This window comes from Brienomyrus brachyistius, chromosome 5 (assembly GCF_023856365.1).
Source record: "Brienomyrus brachyistius isolate T26 chromosome 5, BBRACH_0.4, whole genome shotgun sequence".
Classification (NCBI taxonomy): Eukaryota; Metazoa; Chordata; class Actinopteri; order Osteoglossiformes; family Mormyridae; genus Brienomyrus; species Brienomyrus brachyistius.
The window spans coordinates 30,293,662-30,312,194 of NC_064537.1; the positions used below are offsets into that span (position 1 = coordinate 30,293,662).

At 43.5% G+C, this 18,533-nt stretch overlaps 1 protein-coding gene across 5 annotated transcripts; it reads right to left on the reverse strand.

Annotated features, from left to right (window-relative positions):
• Positions 1-1,750: 1,750 nt before the first annotated feature.
• Positions 1,751-17,357, reverse strand: syt17 (synaptotagmin XVII). Of its 5 annotated transcripts, none has more exons than XM_049015170.1 (9): positions 17,150-17,357; positions 15,970-16,144; positions 15,816-15,833; positions 13,686-13,834; positions 9,846-9,994; positions 8,763-9,385; positions 8,061-8,181; positions 7,689-7,844; positions 1,751-4,827 (listed from the first exon to the last, which is right to left on the reverse strand). In XM_049015170.1, exons 2-9 carry the CDS (start codon positions 16,009-16,011, stop codon positions 4,631-4,633), a joined length of 1,455 nt encoding a protein of 484 aa, XP_048871127.1. In that variant the 5' UTR covers positions 16,012-16,144; positions 17,150-17,357; the 3' UTR covers positions 1,751-4,630. The 5 variants fall into 5 exon arrangements, with proteins under 5 accessions (XP_048871127.1, XP_048871126.1, XP_048871129.1 ...); XM_049015169.1 differs by having other exon boundaries at positions 8,763-9,388; XM_049015172.1 differs by lacking the exon at positions 15,970-16,144.
• Positions 17,358-18,533: the final 1,176 nt, after the last annotated feature.

Genomic DNA, 18,533 nt, shown 5'->3' on the forward strand with positions numbered 1-18,533 from the left:
CCGCTCACGATGACTAAGGGAGCTGATGTGACATGTGACAGCTGATGACCAGGAAGGATAGATCATCATCTTTTGGAGATTTAACCCTTCGTCGGAAGCATAAATTTACCCTGAGACACCAGGGAATTGGTATCATTTTATCATGTGCGTGTCTTGCAGCCAGCTCAGAGTGACACAGAGCTGTATCGAGCAGCTACAGCTTCCCATAGGCTCGAGATATCAGCGATCAAAAGCGATCAAAGACCTAAATGCAAAGTGAGTCTTCAGTGGCCAATGTGAATGTGGCATTCAGCACCTGTGCAGGTCGGACGGACGACAAGCACGAGAGTGTCTTTACCGCCATTAATTCCCAATAAATGCACATACTCCATAAAAGACCGGTCCAGTCATTCCTCTCTGACTCATTGTCTTCAGGACCCTGCGGGGCCTCACACCACACCGAGCTCAGACCTCTGCAGCCGGGAGATACTGCTACCCGACACTCCCTCTACGTCAGTGCTCCTAATAAACGTGAGCGGAGCAGCTTGTCTTCATCAGCTACTCTTTCCACCTTGGCAAAGTCATTTTCATTTTTATTACTCTTGTAAAATGTTTGAACACAGAGCACATTCAGATCTTGCTAGTACACACACTGACATACACACCAAGGTCTTTGTACAATGACAGCATTTTACTTTTAATTAATACTAGTTAAGAGTATAGCGATATTTAAATTGTTATTGCTATCATGAAACTGTAATTTTATGACTGTAAATTCTTAATGTCTAATTCATCTACATTCCAGTGCAATATAAGCTATACATGTTGTTCTTATAATCTTTGGATGATATAATGCTAGTATGGCCATTAAATAAGTGCATTTTTAGCAGATGGAGAGATCATTTTACATATTAAGTTTTTCATCTTCGTAGCAAGCTGTTGTGAGGGATTGGGGAGTTAAAGGTGCTGTGTATGAGTGTATATTGTGGAACTGACCATCTGTGACGTAGGCTGGCTTCTCAGCTGTAGTTCAAACGGTGATGTAAATGCTGGACAGCTGTGGCATTACGCCACAACCGATCGCAGGGGTGAAGACGCAGCACGTGACTGAAAGCACCCTACAGCAAGGGAAAGCAATATGGTGATATGGCTCGCGTTCCTCCTGTAGATTTAATATCAGATTTGTGTAGTGTGGAAATCATGGACGAAAATCACACAGGAGGCTTGATGCAGGAGTTTTACTTTTTACTAAAGAATGAAAAGCCAAATGGAAAAATGTGCACGACAGGCTGTCTCGACAAAACGGTGTCTTAAATCCGGAATTCAACTAAAACTTATTCAGAGATCTATGGAAAATAAGCTACAGGTGACCGAGAGCCGCCTCTAATCCCGAACAAACAGGAAAGTGAGAGCCGCCTCTAATCCCGAACAAACAGGAAAGTGAGAGCCGCCTCTAATCCCGAACAAACAGGAAAGTGAGAGCCGCCTCTAATCCCGAACAAACAGGAAAGTGAGAGCCGCCTCTAATCCCGAACAAACAGGAAAGTGAGAGCCGCCTCTAATCCCGAACAAACAGGAAAGTGAGAGCCGCCTCTAATCCCGAACAAACAGGAAAGTGAGAGCCGCCTCTAATCCCGAACAAACAGGAAAGTGAGAGCCGCCTCTAATCCCGAACAAACAGGAAAGTGAGAGCAGCTTCTAAACTTGAATACATAGGAAAATGAGAGCAGCTTCTAATCCCAAACAGGTCATTTCAGCCTGGGTGACGCTTTGACATAGCTGCATGCCATTTTTTCCTAGCAACACTTGCTTTTCGTAATATCGGCAAAAGGCAGTTGAAAGCAGCAGGAGTGCATAGACCACAGTTGATTTAATCTGCAGAACTATGGGCCTCTTTAAATACATACATTCTTTATTGTCAATAAATAAATGAAACACGCGATCATGGCACATCAACGATCACGGCAGATCACATCCTTCACTTTGCCCAGAGAGTAGTGAGGATGACAGGAAAAGTGATAAGGATCATACTGATGTTAGCAGACTAACAGCTGAGCATTTAATACTTAGAATGGTCACCTTAAGACACAATAAGACACACTGAGTATCCAGTGCCTTTTTCGAAATAGACTAATGCTAAAGACTTTTTACTTTTTAAATATTGTTATTGTTATAACAATAAGGCACCCACCCTATAAACAGCCCAAGACATGATACATTTCTGAGTCAAATTTGGTGGTATACTGGCACACCTTACAATACAGCAATCAACAGTATTCCCATCAGAGTATTAAAACGCTTTATTGCGTTACTATGGCAGCGGCTACAATGAGGACACTAACAAGTCACCGAAATTATTGTTTTTTTTTTCATTGTTACATAATGTCAATTATGCAATCACTGTGAATAAAATACCAATATTAATAATGACCATTACGCGTTCAGAATGTTTTTTTTCTGCTAGGTGTCTGTCAAGAGTGAGAAACTTTACAATGTAGGTAAACAGCATACGGCGAATGAGAGAGACATTGACCATTTATTGCCAAGGACACTAATATGAAGGTACACTGAATGAGAAGTCCTTCAAGGTCACATTGAGAGACACAAAACATGTACATACAAACAGAAATACCACTGCAACAGTAACAACCATAATGATGTCACAATACAGCATAGAGTTCGCTTGGTCAAATACATACATGATATTCATCATGGGATTTCTGAAGGATGGACCATTTAAAAGCAGTCTAAGCCTTCATCAGCTAGCCTGTGAGCTTTCCCTTCATAAAGATCCAGTTGCTGAACCCTTCTATCCCTCCCCTAAATGATTACATTCGCACATTATGGTTCTCAACGCCCATTGCCTCTTTAAATCCCCACAATTGCTTTTAGTCAATGACAAACCACTATAGGTTTGAGATATCAGGGAACCTTCAGGCTCATAAACAGTTTCACTAAAAATAAGCACTTTTTATTTCTATACAGAATATTAGTATATATTTGTTCAATATTTTCATTGGAAAAGTAAGAAATCTACATGTATATTGTTTGATAATATACCCCTGTTTTAGGTAAATCTGATGACATGGTATTCATATAGTAGTCAGCCACTACTATCAGAGCAACCAAATGATCGCTGGAGTAATGGCGTTGTGTGTTGCTACTTTTGTACACCCTGATATTGTCCTCAATTAAACGGCGAGAAGATGTTTCTAATTAATAAATAATGCATGTGGGTATTACTGCTTAGTTTCTCAGATACAGTGTATAAAGCCTGCTTACTCTGAAAATTAAAGTAATGCTTATACATTTATTACTACTTTATCCTTATTACCAATAATGACCTTTTTTCTAAGTAATGCTTGCACATAGAAAAAAAATGTAACTTTTGTGTAATAACAATAACGTAGCAATAAACATTTCTACATGTGTAGCTTACTGCAATTGCACATATTTTGACTGCTTGGTTGGTTGCTGTCAGGTTTTGTACAGATGTGCTAATTAGCGTGACTTTCCAGTACATGAACCGTTCCAACAAACATATTTTTGCATGTTATGTTGTACGCATTTTTTTTCCTCCAGTTTTTCTCCATGTCTGATTTGTGTGGTTCAGCTTTACAGACCCACTACACATCACTGGAATGTATAACATGCATTGTGGATAACAAACAGCTGTAGCTAATGCTGGCTGCTTCTCCCACTGTGAATATAAACATTTATCATTTTGTTATATTTATATACATATTTTTAATAACATTTTAGGCTAAAGGAAACACAGCTCCTCACTGTCAGCACCTGTACACACATCAGCTTTGCACAGAGCACAATTACGTAGATTTTCTCTGACAATTAGCGCACAATATTCTCAACAGACAGTGCTTAACAGGAATCGATGGCACGAGACACGGTTTGCAATTAAGGAACCAAAGGTCAGCCGTAAAAAAACTATGTCTGGATTTAAGCACAGGACTGTATATGTTGCACAGGCATAGGCAAGGGCTCTGAAAAGACCACCTCTGGAAGAGATAGGCGTCAGGTTTCACATCGACTGCCAAGTTTGTCATGTTTGTGTGCAGGTCCTGCGTTTCTTGAACAGCATGAGCTTGATCCACAGTCATCAGTAAAGACCTCACACGGAGTGAGTTACGTACATCGCACAAACAGATGGGGTTAAGAAACATGAATGAAAGTAGTACAGAAATCAGCAGCATTTTAGGTTTAATTGTAAATAGCTGTCACAATAACTGATAATGTGTATGAAGGCTTTGGCTTGATGGACATATGTGGCTTTCCCAGGAACTGAGAGGACAATGGAAGAACTAAACAGGGATGTATGGTTACAGTATACTGATGGATATAGTGTCCTTGAGTCTATAATATAGTGGGGCAAACGACAACATGGCCATTTGCTAGCTTGTAGATCACTCTAGGTGAGCATTCTCCTCAAGGGATTTACGATGCTGAAGAGGAAGGTAAAGGCACCTATCGTTTCCAAATGGACAGGGTAGATAAGAAGAAATGAATTCCGAGTAAGTGGACACGAATGCAAGCAGCTGTTAACTCTTGTCTGCCCAGACCTCTTGTTTCCTGTCTTCTTGCATCTTGTGGTTTCCGACATGCCACCGCTTCCCCCTAATGGACTTACAGGCTGTCACGTCACTCCTAGCGAGGCGAGCGAGACCTGGTCACATTCAGCGCGGGACCGCAGGCTGTGCCACTGCTCCACAGGGGTGCGCTGTGACCCGAGTAGCCGCAGCCAGTGGTTGGCCTCGGGGGGGCCCGTGGAAAACTGGCCAATCACGATGCGGCCCACAAAGTCATTGCTGCTCTTCATGTTGTGGCCATAGACTGCAAAAGAGGAAAGAGGACACACATGTGGCCATCGAATAGTCTTATTGGGTTCCTGCTAAGTTGAAAGATGCTGTGTAGCTTTTGCTCCAATCCCGTTTACTGTTGTCCCTGGCCATTCATTGGAAGCACTTATGCCTCGTCAACTCCTTGACAGCATGTGTGTCTTTAAAGATGAGATTCTAGTTTCTATCCTGATTTTTTCTCTTTCTCTCTTACTATATATATATATAGTAATGGCATATAAGGAGTACTGTGTCGTGATACACATTGAGCGCTGCTGCGTATGGGACTGCGTAGCCAAAAGCCAGTAAGAGTGCCCTTCCTGACCCTTCCTACCATCAAATGTGCCTACAATGGACACATGAGCTTGGAGTAATAGAAGGTTACCTGGCCCCACGAATCCCATTCCTGTTGCACGATGCAGATAGCCGAGTCGCGTTGAGCATCTTTGGGCACGATGCATTGTGTCGTGACACAGTACTCCCGTGATCGTCATTAAAATGATCTGATATTTATTCCATATCAGCCCTTCTGTTTGTACCAGACAGGATAGCCTTCATTCTCATGTCGCATGAAATCTTAGTCCCCAACACCCAGTTGGCGGTTCATGGTTTTCTCCTCCTTGGACCAGTCTCAGTAGGTACTAACCACAGCTGACCATGAGATCTCCACAAGGCTTGCTGTTTTGGAGATGCTCTGGCCCAGTCGTCTGATGATAATGAATTAGCTCTTGTCAAAGTCACCCAGACCTTTACCTCTGTCCATTTCTTCTGCATTCAACATGTCGACTACAAGTTCTGAATATTAGCTTACTGTCTAATATGTGCTACACTCTGGAAAGCACCATTTACATAAGATAGTCATTCGCATCATTGGTGTAAAGCAACTTAGCATGTAAATTGAAATAATTCTCTTTCCCAGACAATGCTCACTTTCTGGCTGCTGTCTGGTTCCTCTTTTTCTTGCCTCTCACCTGCTATAATAAATATGTGCCAAACAGACCATCAGTTATAGAAAAACGAGGAGCAGTGACTTATTACTGGGGTGCCGCCTACAAAAGGTTTATGAAACACACTTGTGGGGAATTAGTAGTGAATTATTCAGTCCCGCAAAGGTGAAGTACAGCATCCTTCAGAGAGGAACCTCTCTCATTTTGATGATGCCTCTTCCCTAATCATTTTACCGCTGGGAGTGACTGCCTTCCTCTGCGCTCTATGGGTCACCATGCAAAGCCACACCAGTGCATTTTTAATATGGTGTGAGTCACCCACAGACGCAATAACTTAAAGCTGGGCTGTGGAATGCCACTCCGGGAAGGCCAGCCTGTGCTGTGGGTGTCACAACACCAGCCGCCAGGCTGAAACATTGCGCAATTATGCAGTCATCAAAAAAAAAAATCTAAAGTGCAGTAGTAGTGATGGTCAAAGGAAGCTTCATGAGCTACTTGCTATATTTTCTGACCCCACTAGATGGTGCTCTTTGGTGTTCAAAAAAGGGGCTCAAAGCATGCCTCAAAGCACGCCAAGAGCACCATCTAGTGGAGTGAAAAAATTCAGCACATGGTTCATGAAGCTTCATTTGGTCATCACTATTGATTAGCCTCCAACCTCAGCATCACTTATCATGCTGATTTTTCATATATCTAGGCAGAGGGGCACGCTGCCCTTACTTCTGTGGGGTTTCCTAGCCACTGTCTTACCATCTTCTAAACCTTCACATATCACATATCCAGATGCCTCCAAAGAACCAGTGCCTACATGGAAAGACAACCTAGCAATCCACATCATCAAGGAAAGACAAATACTTGGCTACAAACAGGCATGTGAAGTCAATGATCTGTGAGTACAATGTGACGCAGAAATGGAACTATTGTAATGTCATAAGTGACATATTTGTACGTAAAATGATTTCAGCTTGGTTATAATACAGCTGACTTGCCATTACACATGGTGAGCTACATGCAATATTTGATTTAAAAAAAAGATCATTATCAAAGCGTTTAAGCTTTTGAAAGACATTTGATATCTATATCTATGCTAATGCTATATCTAATGCTCTTCTTTTAAATTTAATATCCTGCACTGATGAGGAAAAAGATGAAAAAAATCAGTAAGCAGCTTTGTATCATGTGCTGGGCTGATTTCTACAGGTTCTCTGGTTTTAGAAATTAGAATCATCTGTAGGAGCTGGTGATTCAAGATTCAAGTTGACAGAGTCAGTCTCAGCGAGCTGTGAATGTAAGCATTTCTTCACTTATTTTTCATCCCATTCTTAAAAGCTCACACTGGTAAAACTACACTTATTATGAACCTGTCCAGCTTATCACTGTCATCCCCAAGCATCCATAAAGTCAATAAATTATCAAAGACGCTGATCATGAAAGACATACCTGGAACATGACCCACCGTCCCACTGGAAAAAGGTCTAGTTTGACCCGCTAGGCAGGTTCCTACCAGAGCCCTCTCCAGGAAGAGCAGACAGAAGATAACCTACTGTACTGTCTAGGGTGAAGAGATAATCCAAGTAAGGAAGGACTGAAGGGCTTCTGTGCTTGGCGAAATAGTTCTTCTTGTGCTTTGACTGATTTGTTTCCTTGATTGAAAGACTCATCCAGCTGTTTGACATAAACATTTGTGACACATGCTTGATTACAGGAGACTGACTAATTAACACACAGCATGATCTCAGTTCTTAAGTGAAATCCAGGTTGTTTTAATTGCAATAGAAGTTTACAAACCCAGTCCTAGCTCAAACTGTCCTCCTTGACATGGATTATCTGGTTACCCTACTACCGTCCCAATGCATGTTAAGCCTCGTCCAAAGAACAGGGCATCTGCAGGAAGTGCACAGCAGTGTACCTGAAAACACCAGGCTGACTTCACTCAGCTCCTCTTGCGGCACCCGGAAGCTGAAAGACTCATTGTAGAAAGGGTCGATGGTGCCCTTCATGCAGGACGTCTTCTTGGTCTTCACCAGCTTCAACCCGGTCACTAGCTGAACCTTGACGAAAGGATCTGGAGAATGCCAGGGGCACCCTAATGTCATGTTGGGTAGCAGCACATTACACATGCTGCAATATCCTGTATGACACCTAAAATAAAGCATCAAAGATCTGATATTGTAATTCTTTCACCTTATTATTACTACTATTACTATTATTATAATAATTGCTTCAGGAGCATGGGGATATGTGACTGACAGGGACAGGGTGCTTTTCGGCGTCAGGGTACCTGAGCCTTGGCACATGTCCGTCTGCAGCAGCTGTTTGGCACGGATGACATCGACGTTTAGCCTCCCAGCGCTGGGCAGATAGTTGAGCGATAGCAGCAGCTCTCCCAGCTCCACCTCATTCTGAGATGATGTTAGAGGAATGTTACAAACAGCAGCCGCAGCGGTCACGGCTCAGGCTTATGGAAGACCATCAGGGACGGATTACGGACCGGGCCAGCGGGGCCGCTGCCCAGGGGCCCTTGGGGTGCAGGGGGCCCGTGGGGCCCCTAGCCCAAAACAATTTGCAACGCTTATCAACAATGTATTTTCGTTTGTCTGTTTTAGAGGGCCTACATTCTTTGATCCTCTGCCTACAAGGGCCCCTGTCCCTATAGGGAGGGCGTTTGACTGCCAAGGACCCTTGAATTGTGGTGGTTGTGGTGGTGGTGGTGCTGGTGGTGGTGGTGGTGGTGATGGGGGGGGGGGGCCCTCGCGAACGTTTTGCCCAGGGGCCCACACAACCCATAATCTGTCCCTGAGGACCATGCGTTTGATTTCCTGTGATCAACATTGACCTGGAGTCCTGCCTGGGAGCGTGATGTTTCCAGCAATATAAACCGGCTCATTCTCCTAATCATCATGCAAGTTGGTCTGATATCCTGCTAGTTAATTATGCGTGAAGGCTGCCATGCTCAGGATACAAGAGATCAAATTAAGCATACCTGGGAACTGGGCACCAGGGCCCTCCACCAGTGGCCACCTTTCACCAGGTCCACGTCTCCCAGAGGCAGCGTCACCTTACCGATGACACAGTGGCGGGAGAATTTGTCAAAGTCGATGATGGAGAGCAGTAGCGTGCGACGCTGGGCCTCCAGGAAGGGCAGGTTGAACGTGAAGCGCTCCTCGAACACAGGATTCTGGGTCTTGCGCTTGACACCGGTCTGGCGGGAGTTTTTGTTGTCGGGCAGCAGGCTTACTTTGACGTAGGGGTTGGAGTGGGCCATATCCTGGCGGGAGGCATCGCAGGAGACGGGCAGGGGCAGGTCACGTGCCTCGATGACGCGCACGCTCAGGTGGCCGTGCACCAGGTCAAACTGCACACTGAAGTGCAGCATGCCCAGCTGGAAACGCGAGGCCACCTCCTCGTCCGTCAGGGAGTCCACGTCGTCGCCGCTAGAGTCCGCCGAGTACAGCCGGGGCTCCAGCTTGTGGAAGTAGTCCTCAGACCTTTCGTAGGGCTTGCGTAAGACTGTCGGCTGCACTGGCTCCTTCCTGGGACCCATTGCCCAGAATTCAATAGGCTTGAGGTCGACAAGTGGGGAACTGGGTCTCCGAGACTCCAGACCTGCTTAAAATACATCATTATAATAATACTAATACTTACATACTAGTAACTACTCTGCTAGAGCCTATTGTCCTGTTCCTAGGATTGGCTCTCTGTCGCTGAGCAGGATAAATGGTCAGAAGATGGATAAATGAATGGATAGATGGATGAGTGGACAATTCCAATGATAACAGGACAACTCACATGACAAGACCTTGTCTGGTTGATATATTTTTTAAGGGTACAGCATTTACTGCAGAAAACTTCAGCCAGAAACATATAATGTAAGTGCAATCCACACATTTTTTCAGCATTTTTGATAAAACATGGTGTATATAGGATGCAGAGTTATGATTTTCTTTGATATATTCTCCTGAAAATATTTAACTCCCACTTCAAAGGTACAACAGCAGATGCCCCCTGGGACTGCAGCCAATAGCACGTCAATTTCTTTAATGCCACAGCAGAAAAGGAGACTCACTGGATAGCCGGTGTGCCAAGCTATAGCTGGAGCGGGAGGTGTCCGAGCTGGAGGAATGCCTGTTCTGAGAGCTGTCCGGGGGAGTGGCAGGATGGTCGAAGCCCGGGGTGTCCTGGCTCGTCTCTTTCTCAGTGTTGTACTCGTTCACCCTGAGGGGGAAAAGAATTAGCTTTGTTGATCTAATCTCCGTGATTGGTTGGTGCCCCATCCTCGGTTGTTCCCTGCCTTGCTCCCGTAGCCTCTGGGATAGGCTTCGGACCACCCCTGACCCTGAATTGGACAAGTGGTTTCAGAAAATGAATGGATGGATGGATCTAATCTCCTTAAGTTGGCATGTGGGGTTTTGATGAATGAATTCAATTGACATTTTTATAGGGTTTTTGAAGTCTTGCAGGAAGAAAACAGCTGATTCTGTTGTAAGAAAATATGGACACCCCAACATTAAACACACCTAACTGAACCTAACTGACCTAAATGAATAAAATATTTTAATCTACTCAAGCTGAGAAACATTCAAAACACATTCAAAGAATGTGTATTTTTCCTTTTGTCAAGGTTATATCGACAATTCAAAAATTTCATCTTCAATTTCAGCGCTTGGATAAACTTTATATTTTAAAAGGAAGCCTTCTTAGTTTCTTGTGCACAGCTATTGATCCTCAAGGTCCAACTGTATAGTCTTTTTAAGGTTTAGTAATATCTCTTCATTCCACATGAACAAATTATGTCAGATCATAATGGTGTCAGCACCTGTCTGTCCGAGTCTATCGTGTCTTCTCCCCGTTTGCCCAGCAGGTGTCGCTGGCCATCCTGTCCTCCCTGTTGTCAAAGTCCTTAGTGTGTTGCACCTGGTCTCCCGACTGCCACATGGCTCAGTGAGTGGAGTATATGGCCACTAACTCCTCTCTTGTGTGTTCAAATCCTGCCGCCTCTGTTTAACAATTTTTTTTCTCTTTATTACTTAAATAGCTTAAAGAACACTTAAAGCAAGGAATTTTAACATGCCCCATTCACCTGAACACACAACTGCCTTGTCTGTATCTTTTCACTGCATCTCTTCATCATACGGAAGTCCACTGAAGACATCTATCATGATTTTTGGAGTGCCAAAAAATTGGCTGGCCCTGTTCTCTCAGCCCAATTTTCTACTCTACATTGTCGCTCTCAACATTATCTCCAAAAATCCATTATTTCACAAGTGTGAAAAAACACATTTTTTCAGAAACTACGTTAGAAAATAAATCTAGGACAACGTAATGAGACACCTTATCACCACCAACTGAAACTTATTTTACGCACATTCATTTACTTAATGAACGGTTTAATTTTTTAAATGGACTTACATGGATTTTGTCAGCAAGGAAAATACGTCAGTTTCAACAAGATGCAAACTAATCTTACTTTATATTCAAATTTAGCAATTATGTTTGTTAGCTAAATATCAATGTTGAGTTGTTAAACTTAGATATACTGTAAAGTAATCCAAACAGCCATCGTGAATGTGTTAACTAGTACAAATATAAACATTAGTTAAATAGATAGATTTCATAAAACCTCATTTCATTGGTCAATTAGATGGCAAATGCTATCAGTAGACAGAGGAGAACGGACGTATGCCATCTAGAGTAAAAAGTCACACTCCTCAATAAGTGGACATACTGTACGTGGTTTTCATCTGAGAGCAATGACGTGGGTGTGCCTCATAAGACCGATTAATGGGATACGTTAAAAATAAATAATTCCCATTTATCTGTTCTCCTGCTTGTACAAAGGCCTAATGAAGTCTCACCATTAATATAGAAGGAGCCATATTTTCTGGTACCAGCCAGAAACATCATCGTTATCTGTGTTTACAGTAGAGAAACCATAACATACGGCTTTGCAGATGAGCTTCTGCTGCACAGGTTGTAAGATGTTGGGCCTGATGCATTAGTCAGTCATGGATGACAAACAGGACTCAGTGCCAGGGTCTTGCTTGGAGATAACATCTGGCATGCTAATACATGAAAACACGTCTGGTGTCTCCCAGAGAAGAGTGCGATCCTCTCAGGAAGGCAACAGGTTCCACACGCTGGCGAAAACTGAGTAACAGGATTACTAAAACTCCAGGCCTGCGGCCTGCCATCGATATCCCCTACAGGGAGGATGAAGATGTACAAGGAACAGTACCGAACCTGGCTGGAGAGGAAAAGGGAAGGCACTGATACTGTCTAAGAACATGGCAGTTTGAATCGCCATGCTCTTCAAAGGCAGGAGAACATTTGGTACTCCTTGGTGTTAAGCAGACCGCCGCCCCCTCAACGTGACACAGTGCTCTCAGTTACAGTGGTCACATGATGCTAGAGAGAGTCCCAGCATGGAGGAAGAGAATTATGGAGTACTCAGGAACTCTAAGATTTATATTCAATAAAAAAGAAAAAAAATCTACATATAAACTTACACATATAGTGAACCCCTTAACACTTAGCTTTAAATTTAACACGGTCAGGATTAAATATTGTATGTCCATGTGTGATAAAAAAATATAAATCCCAGCTTATAATACAATACCTTTTAGTTTCTTATTGCCATCTGTTCATCAAGCCTTTTTGAAAGCTTTAAAATTCAGCTTGTACTTGCTTTTGAGTAATATTTTTTTGGAAATGAATAATCTGTACATCACAAGTTAAAGTTAATGCTAGGGATTCAGGATCTTGTTTATCCTTCAGTGTTAACTTTTTGGTCAGCTAGGTTCTTTAGTTTATCACTCATTGCATTATTGGTTGATTGTTTTACGTGTAGTCTGTCAATTTAGCTCATTGCATCATTGAGTTAATTTGTTCGATCATGTTATTCTTTTGGTATTTAAGCCTGCTCTGAGTTTGTCTCTGTGGAAGATTGTGAGTCTAGCACAACTTTGCCGCTAATTTTCAACAAATTATAATGTGATTGAATGTGTGATTAATCGCCCTGTTTATGTGATTAATTGCGATTAAAAAAATTAATTGCCTGACAGCCCTTGTCAGTGCTGGGTTCACATGCATCATGTAAAGTGTTACTCTTTTACAATATTTTATTCACAAAGACAGCCTAAAATGTCACACAATTTCATACCAACGCTACCCTTTTGACCATAGAATGAAAATAACTTTAAGAAAGGTCCAATCATGTTGTATTGATGGCTACACACTCATTTCCTAAATGTTTGTCACAGAGAAGACCACTTGGAATGTGACTGCGTGCCACTCATCTGTACATAACACTGACTCCACCACATACAAAGTGACTCATTTTGCTGCCTAATACCTTTCCACCACAGGCTGCATGACTCATCGGCCCCCACCTCCGAGCCCCCTGCTCCCCTGTGCAGACCAGCGGCTGGGCATCAGCCCAGCTGTTTTCCATGCCTCTCCACAAAGCACCAGAACAGCTGGATTTGCAGTTGGGTGGCATCTACAAATGAGCAGGGGGCTCGACGCAAATGGGCCACATCAAAAACAGCTGATGTGTCAGCCACAAGCCGCAGGACACCCTGTATTAGAAGCTACATTTAGGATGTTCCGGTTCTCTCCAGTTCTCCAAAGACACAGCGAGGGACTGCATGTATATGTGTGTCCAATGACGGACTGGCATTCCACCTAGGGGGTACCTCTGCCTGAGATAAGCTTCATCTATTGTTTTTAGAAAATCTGCCACAGACCCTAAAGACCAAATAAATAAGCATTTGGTATCAATAGCAATGTTAGCACAGGAATGGCGGCAAGGCTAATGACTAATGCCCTAACTTGAGAAAGTCTCGGTCGCAGGCACTATGAGGGAAAAAGGTATGTGGAGGTATGGGGTGGGGGAGGGGTCACTCACAGCCAAGAGGGGGTTTGGGCAGGAAAAGGTCCCAAGATCTCCACTTCATCATCGCCCACCGGACAGCAACTGCATTCCCAGCAGGTCTGCCAACAGGACTGGCATGTCCAGCGGCACAACAGGAAGTTGGACAATTTGGACAGGAGACCCTGAGTGAGGGAGAGCAACAGGATGTGTTAGAAGAGGGGCCATTGCACCGATCTCACATGCTCACTGTACACAGCCCCACTAATGTGAAAATGAAATAACAAAAAAGCAACATGGTGCAGTGGCTATTCAGTCCACTCAGTCCTCGCCTAATAATCAAGGGCACTATGCCAGTCTTGAATAGATTTGCAGCTATTGAGACATCAGGAAACAAAAGCGCCCTGAAATCTACATGACTGTCAGAGCCATGGGCATAAATTATGGGGGAGATGGGGTTGTTGTAACCCCTCCCAATCAAAACCAGCTAATACACCCCCCTGGATCCCCTTAAATGGATGGAGGCCTCAACCCCCCTGATGCTCAACCCAAAGTTATGCCCTTGGTCAGAGCTCACATCAAGGTTAAGAATTGCATCTTCTTTGATACAGCAGCTTCTCGGTACTGGTGTCAGGCTGCTAAGACAAGTCAGGTTCCTTCCTTTGAACAGAAGGAGAAGATGCTCATTTTGGTTCGGTCTTTTGTGACATTAAAAGCCCAGTTTGGTTCCATTTTCATGCAATATTAAGATGAAGCTTTGCTATTCAAATGTCACTTTTGGATGACAGGTTGAATGATTTTCAGAGAATGTGACTCGGCTCTTATTGAAATCTTATCGAGCAGAATTCTGATGGTGTTAAAGGTTCTTCAGGCAACATGCAGCTTTCTGTAAAGGATTTCTGATGAGGACTTTCTAGTTGAAATTATTTATTTAAAATTTCCTCCAACATAGACGACAGGCATCACTGGTAACAGGCAGACAGCAGACCAAATCACCTACTTCCTGATGCTTTGAACAACAAGCCAACACTCCAAGCTCAATCAGGTCACTCAGCTCAAACATTCACTTATATTAAGCACCTTTAAATCTAAAATCAATGCCTTACCTATGATCAAACTGATAAACCATTACATTTCACATACACTACCAGTCAAAATTTTTTGCACACCACAATTTTTTTATATTTTCCCTTTATTTCATAAGCTGCAGATTTTTAATTTTTGTTGAGTATTGGAAAGCTGATTGAACAACTATAAATAAAAATATTGTCAAAATAATAATCTTAATAATAATGAAAGAGTACATAACAGTGCATGTCTCTCATCGTATGAACTGGTTGTATGGTGATGGCATAGTCAAATTCTAGGCTGTCCTTTAACTTTAAAAGCAATAGTTTCCTCCCATGAAATATGGCAGTATTTAATGACCCTTGTCGAAAGAAAGCCTCAAATTTTCTCTGCTGTTATAACTGCTAGAGGTGGTTACTTTGATGAATCAAAGACATCACATTTCCTTGCTAATAAAGGTACTCAAATGGTACAACATACTGTAAATTTATTTGTTAACAAAGAATACTGAGTGTATTTTTAAGCAAATGTTAAGTGAGTAACATGCAAATATAGAAAATCTCAGTGTGTGTAAAAATTTTTGATTGGTAGTATATAAGCATGAAAAAACAAACCAGAGATTTAATGCTTAGAATAAGTGAGTTGTGGCTTGTCTAAGCTGGTGCTTGCTGATGATGTTACATACAAATATACAACCTGACAAATACAGTGATATTTCTGATGGCATCGCCTTGGTTCCTTAAAACAATGAATACCTTTTACTCTAAGTAATAAAAATAACAGTCCTTGTGGTTTAGCACTGCGTGAGATTGGGTGATCACAGAATAGGGCAACAACAAGAATCCAAAAAAAATCATTTGTGTTTAAATATCTTTATTCACCAGTCATGTGTGTGTGAACCTGATGGGCCTGACTACCTACAGTGCTCACTGTCTTCTCTTGCATTGAGTCAGCGCACTAGTAGAGGATTTCAGTGAGATATAAGGAAAGGTCTGTTATGAATATTATGAATTTTATTCTTATATTTGCCAAACTGAATATTAGAGTCCTTCTGGACAAGGCTGGTAGATTCAGATGTGTGCAACTCGGCTTTTTTACCTCATTGATAGGTTCCAGCTGTCCTTTTTCGTAGCCACAGATGGGAAGATACCGGAGGGGAAGCGGGAGAAGGGCAGAGAGGGAGAGAGAAAGGAAAACAGTTTAGAATCGCAGGATGCAGTCGACGTGATTTTGCCATCTTCCCATTCCTCACCTGTTCACAGGAAACTCTTGAGAGTGGTGCAGTAACGCACATCAGGGACTAAGTATAATCCAAAGCAATCTCAGAGGGCTCTTCAGCAGCAGGTGGCTTGTGGTCTCAGGAAGGCGCCGATGACATGGGGATCAGCCATGGGGTCTTACCCATCTACCAGGGCTGGACTGGCCATCTGGCATCAGGCAAAGTCATTTTATCTACCAGGGCTGATGGGTTTGGGGGCCGGTAAAATTTATCACGGGGAATCACAAAGTCCGGGGCCGATTTTAAATCCCAGTCCAGCCCTGCCATCTACCTGTGCTGATTATGTTTGGATATCCTGCACGGTGACACATATACGCATTTCATAATATGCCTGTTTAGCGTAAGATGAGGCAAAGCACCACACAGAAAACGACGGGCACTCCTGATGAAAACCTGCAAGCCATGTTAACCCGGTGACCGGACCGCCTGGAGCATCGCAGGCAGAGCTGATTGCATCCCTGTTGTTTACCCGTGGCTAATATGTTATGTGTCTCCTCCACCCAGACTGGCTCCTCCCAGCTGCCCACCCCCCCCCCCCCCCTTCCCCCTGTCCTTGCAATTAGCTGTAGCTGTAACCATGGTGATCGCGACCTGAGCGCTGCCTCCCCGCTTCTTTCCCCCTGCCGACCACGACGGACTACTGGAGCCGGGGCCAGAAGTAGGAGGGAGCCTGTTACAGATCCCATCTGGCTGCCCAGACCCCCGTTGGAGCCACAGACATGGTGTGCAGAACAGCAGACGGACGGTGCTTCACCACGTCCATGCACACGAACACGGGCTGGGCCGTCACGCCACACAGGTACACGCAAGGGATGGCGGAGTAACCCATCTGACATGCATACACACACACACACACACAGAGGGGCAAACACAGCTGAAAGCCTTGTGACAGTCTTCAATATCCAGCAGGCGCAAAAATTACTCGGGTCCTGCAACCTGTTGGATGCTGTTAGCAAAAAGGAGGAACCGCACAAACTTTTACGAAAGTAACCATCAATCTCACCATCGCCTGTAAACGCAATAAAGCCGCCTGTGAATTTTTACATAAAATCAACTCTCAAATTCTGGAAAAAAAAAAAATAACGCAGCGAATGTAGCGAAAGCGCAGGGTTCTCCTGAGACGTGATGTCGGGAGACGCCAGCACAGACTTACCTGTATGTAAGCCATCTTGCCCTCAGTCACTCCCCATTACCTCAGAGCCCTTCTAGTGTGACATGACACTGTACGGAGCCCATTCTGTCCTCAGTCAAAAAGGAAGAATCCACCAGAAATCACATCAAATGAAGGCATGAATCCACCCCTGGCTCAGGAGTGCCGCACACCTCCTGTCAGCACGGTGCGGCCACCCGTGTGCCCTCCCCTCCCTCCTGCTCTCTCTCCCTCCCTAACTCCCCCCTCCCCCTCTACCCTTCTGCACATCCTCCTTCCCTTCCCATCTCTCTCTCTTGCTCTCTCTCTCTCCTCCTGTTTTACTTCCTCCTCAGTCTTGTCCATCCTTCAGAGCTAAACTACCCGACGAACTCCTCCCCTGTCCCCCAGTTCCCCAAAATCTAGGTGCTGCTTTATAAGACTCCATTTCAGTCTGCAGTTTGAAGTTCTTCAGCACCCTTAAATTGCCACCCTTGAATTAGTGGCCCCGCCAGAGCGCACACGACTGATGGCTGGACAGGCGGTTCTGTCCACTGGTTCTGTCCACGCCTTAGAGCCCATTAGAGGCTGAGCGAGATCAATACCCCAGCGGGCAGACGTACGGCCGAGGTGCCTTTCCATAGAGATGACAGCATTCATCACCTGTTGCTTTGCTGGCTGCCCGAGCACATACCAGTCTTTAGTTTTAAAAGAGCCAAGCTACAGTTTACCCAAAGTATTTCGTAATGTCCCTAATGTTTATCCCATTACATTTAAACCAGCTTCATTTTCAAAGATCTTTCAAAGGCTTTGAATAAAAGACAAGGTGCTTTTATCAATGCGTGTTTCTGCATTCAGCATATTAGACTTAACTAGCACTGTTATCCAGGGAAATGTCTGTTTACATTTATTCCCAGCTATTAGCTAGAGTAAGATTCAGCCACAGAATGTTCAGTACCCAATCCTATTTCTTTATACCATGACTTCATATGATGACTTAACTGATACTTTTTTATGATGCTGGTATATGATAAACTTTCCCATCATGAATTGCATTAATGAATGCGTCATCTTTCTTTTTAAATTTCAGCAAAATTATTACATACATCTCACTTAATTCCTTTTTAATTTGTTGAAAATTTTTTGCTCCTATAGAAAAAGAAAAATCAAGATTGGCAAGTGGTCTCACAGTGCCACCTAGCGTTGCATGTTCATGAAATGCACTAGGGCTGCAACGATTCATCGAGTAACTCGATTACAAAAAATCCTTTGATACAAATTCTTTGCTTCGATGCTTTGTGTAATCCGTATGACTATGTACTGTTTAGTGATCAGCGTGTTTCACTCGGAGGATTATTACTGTCGCACGGTGTGCTTACGATGCATTACGTGGAGCAGGTTTGATTTG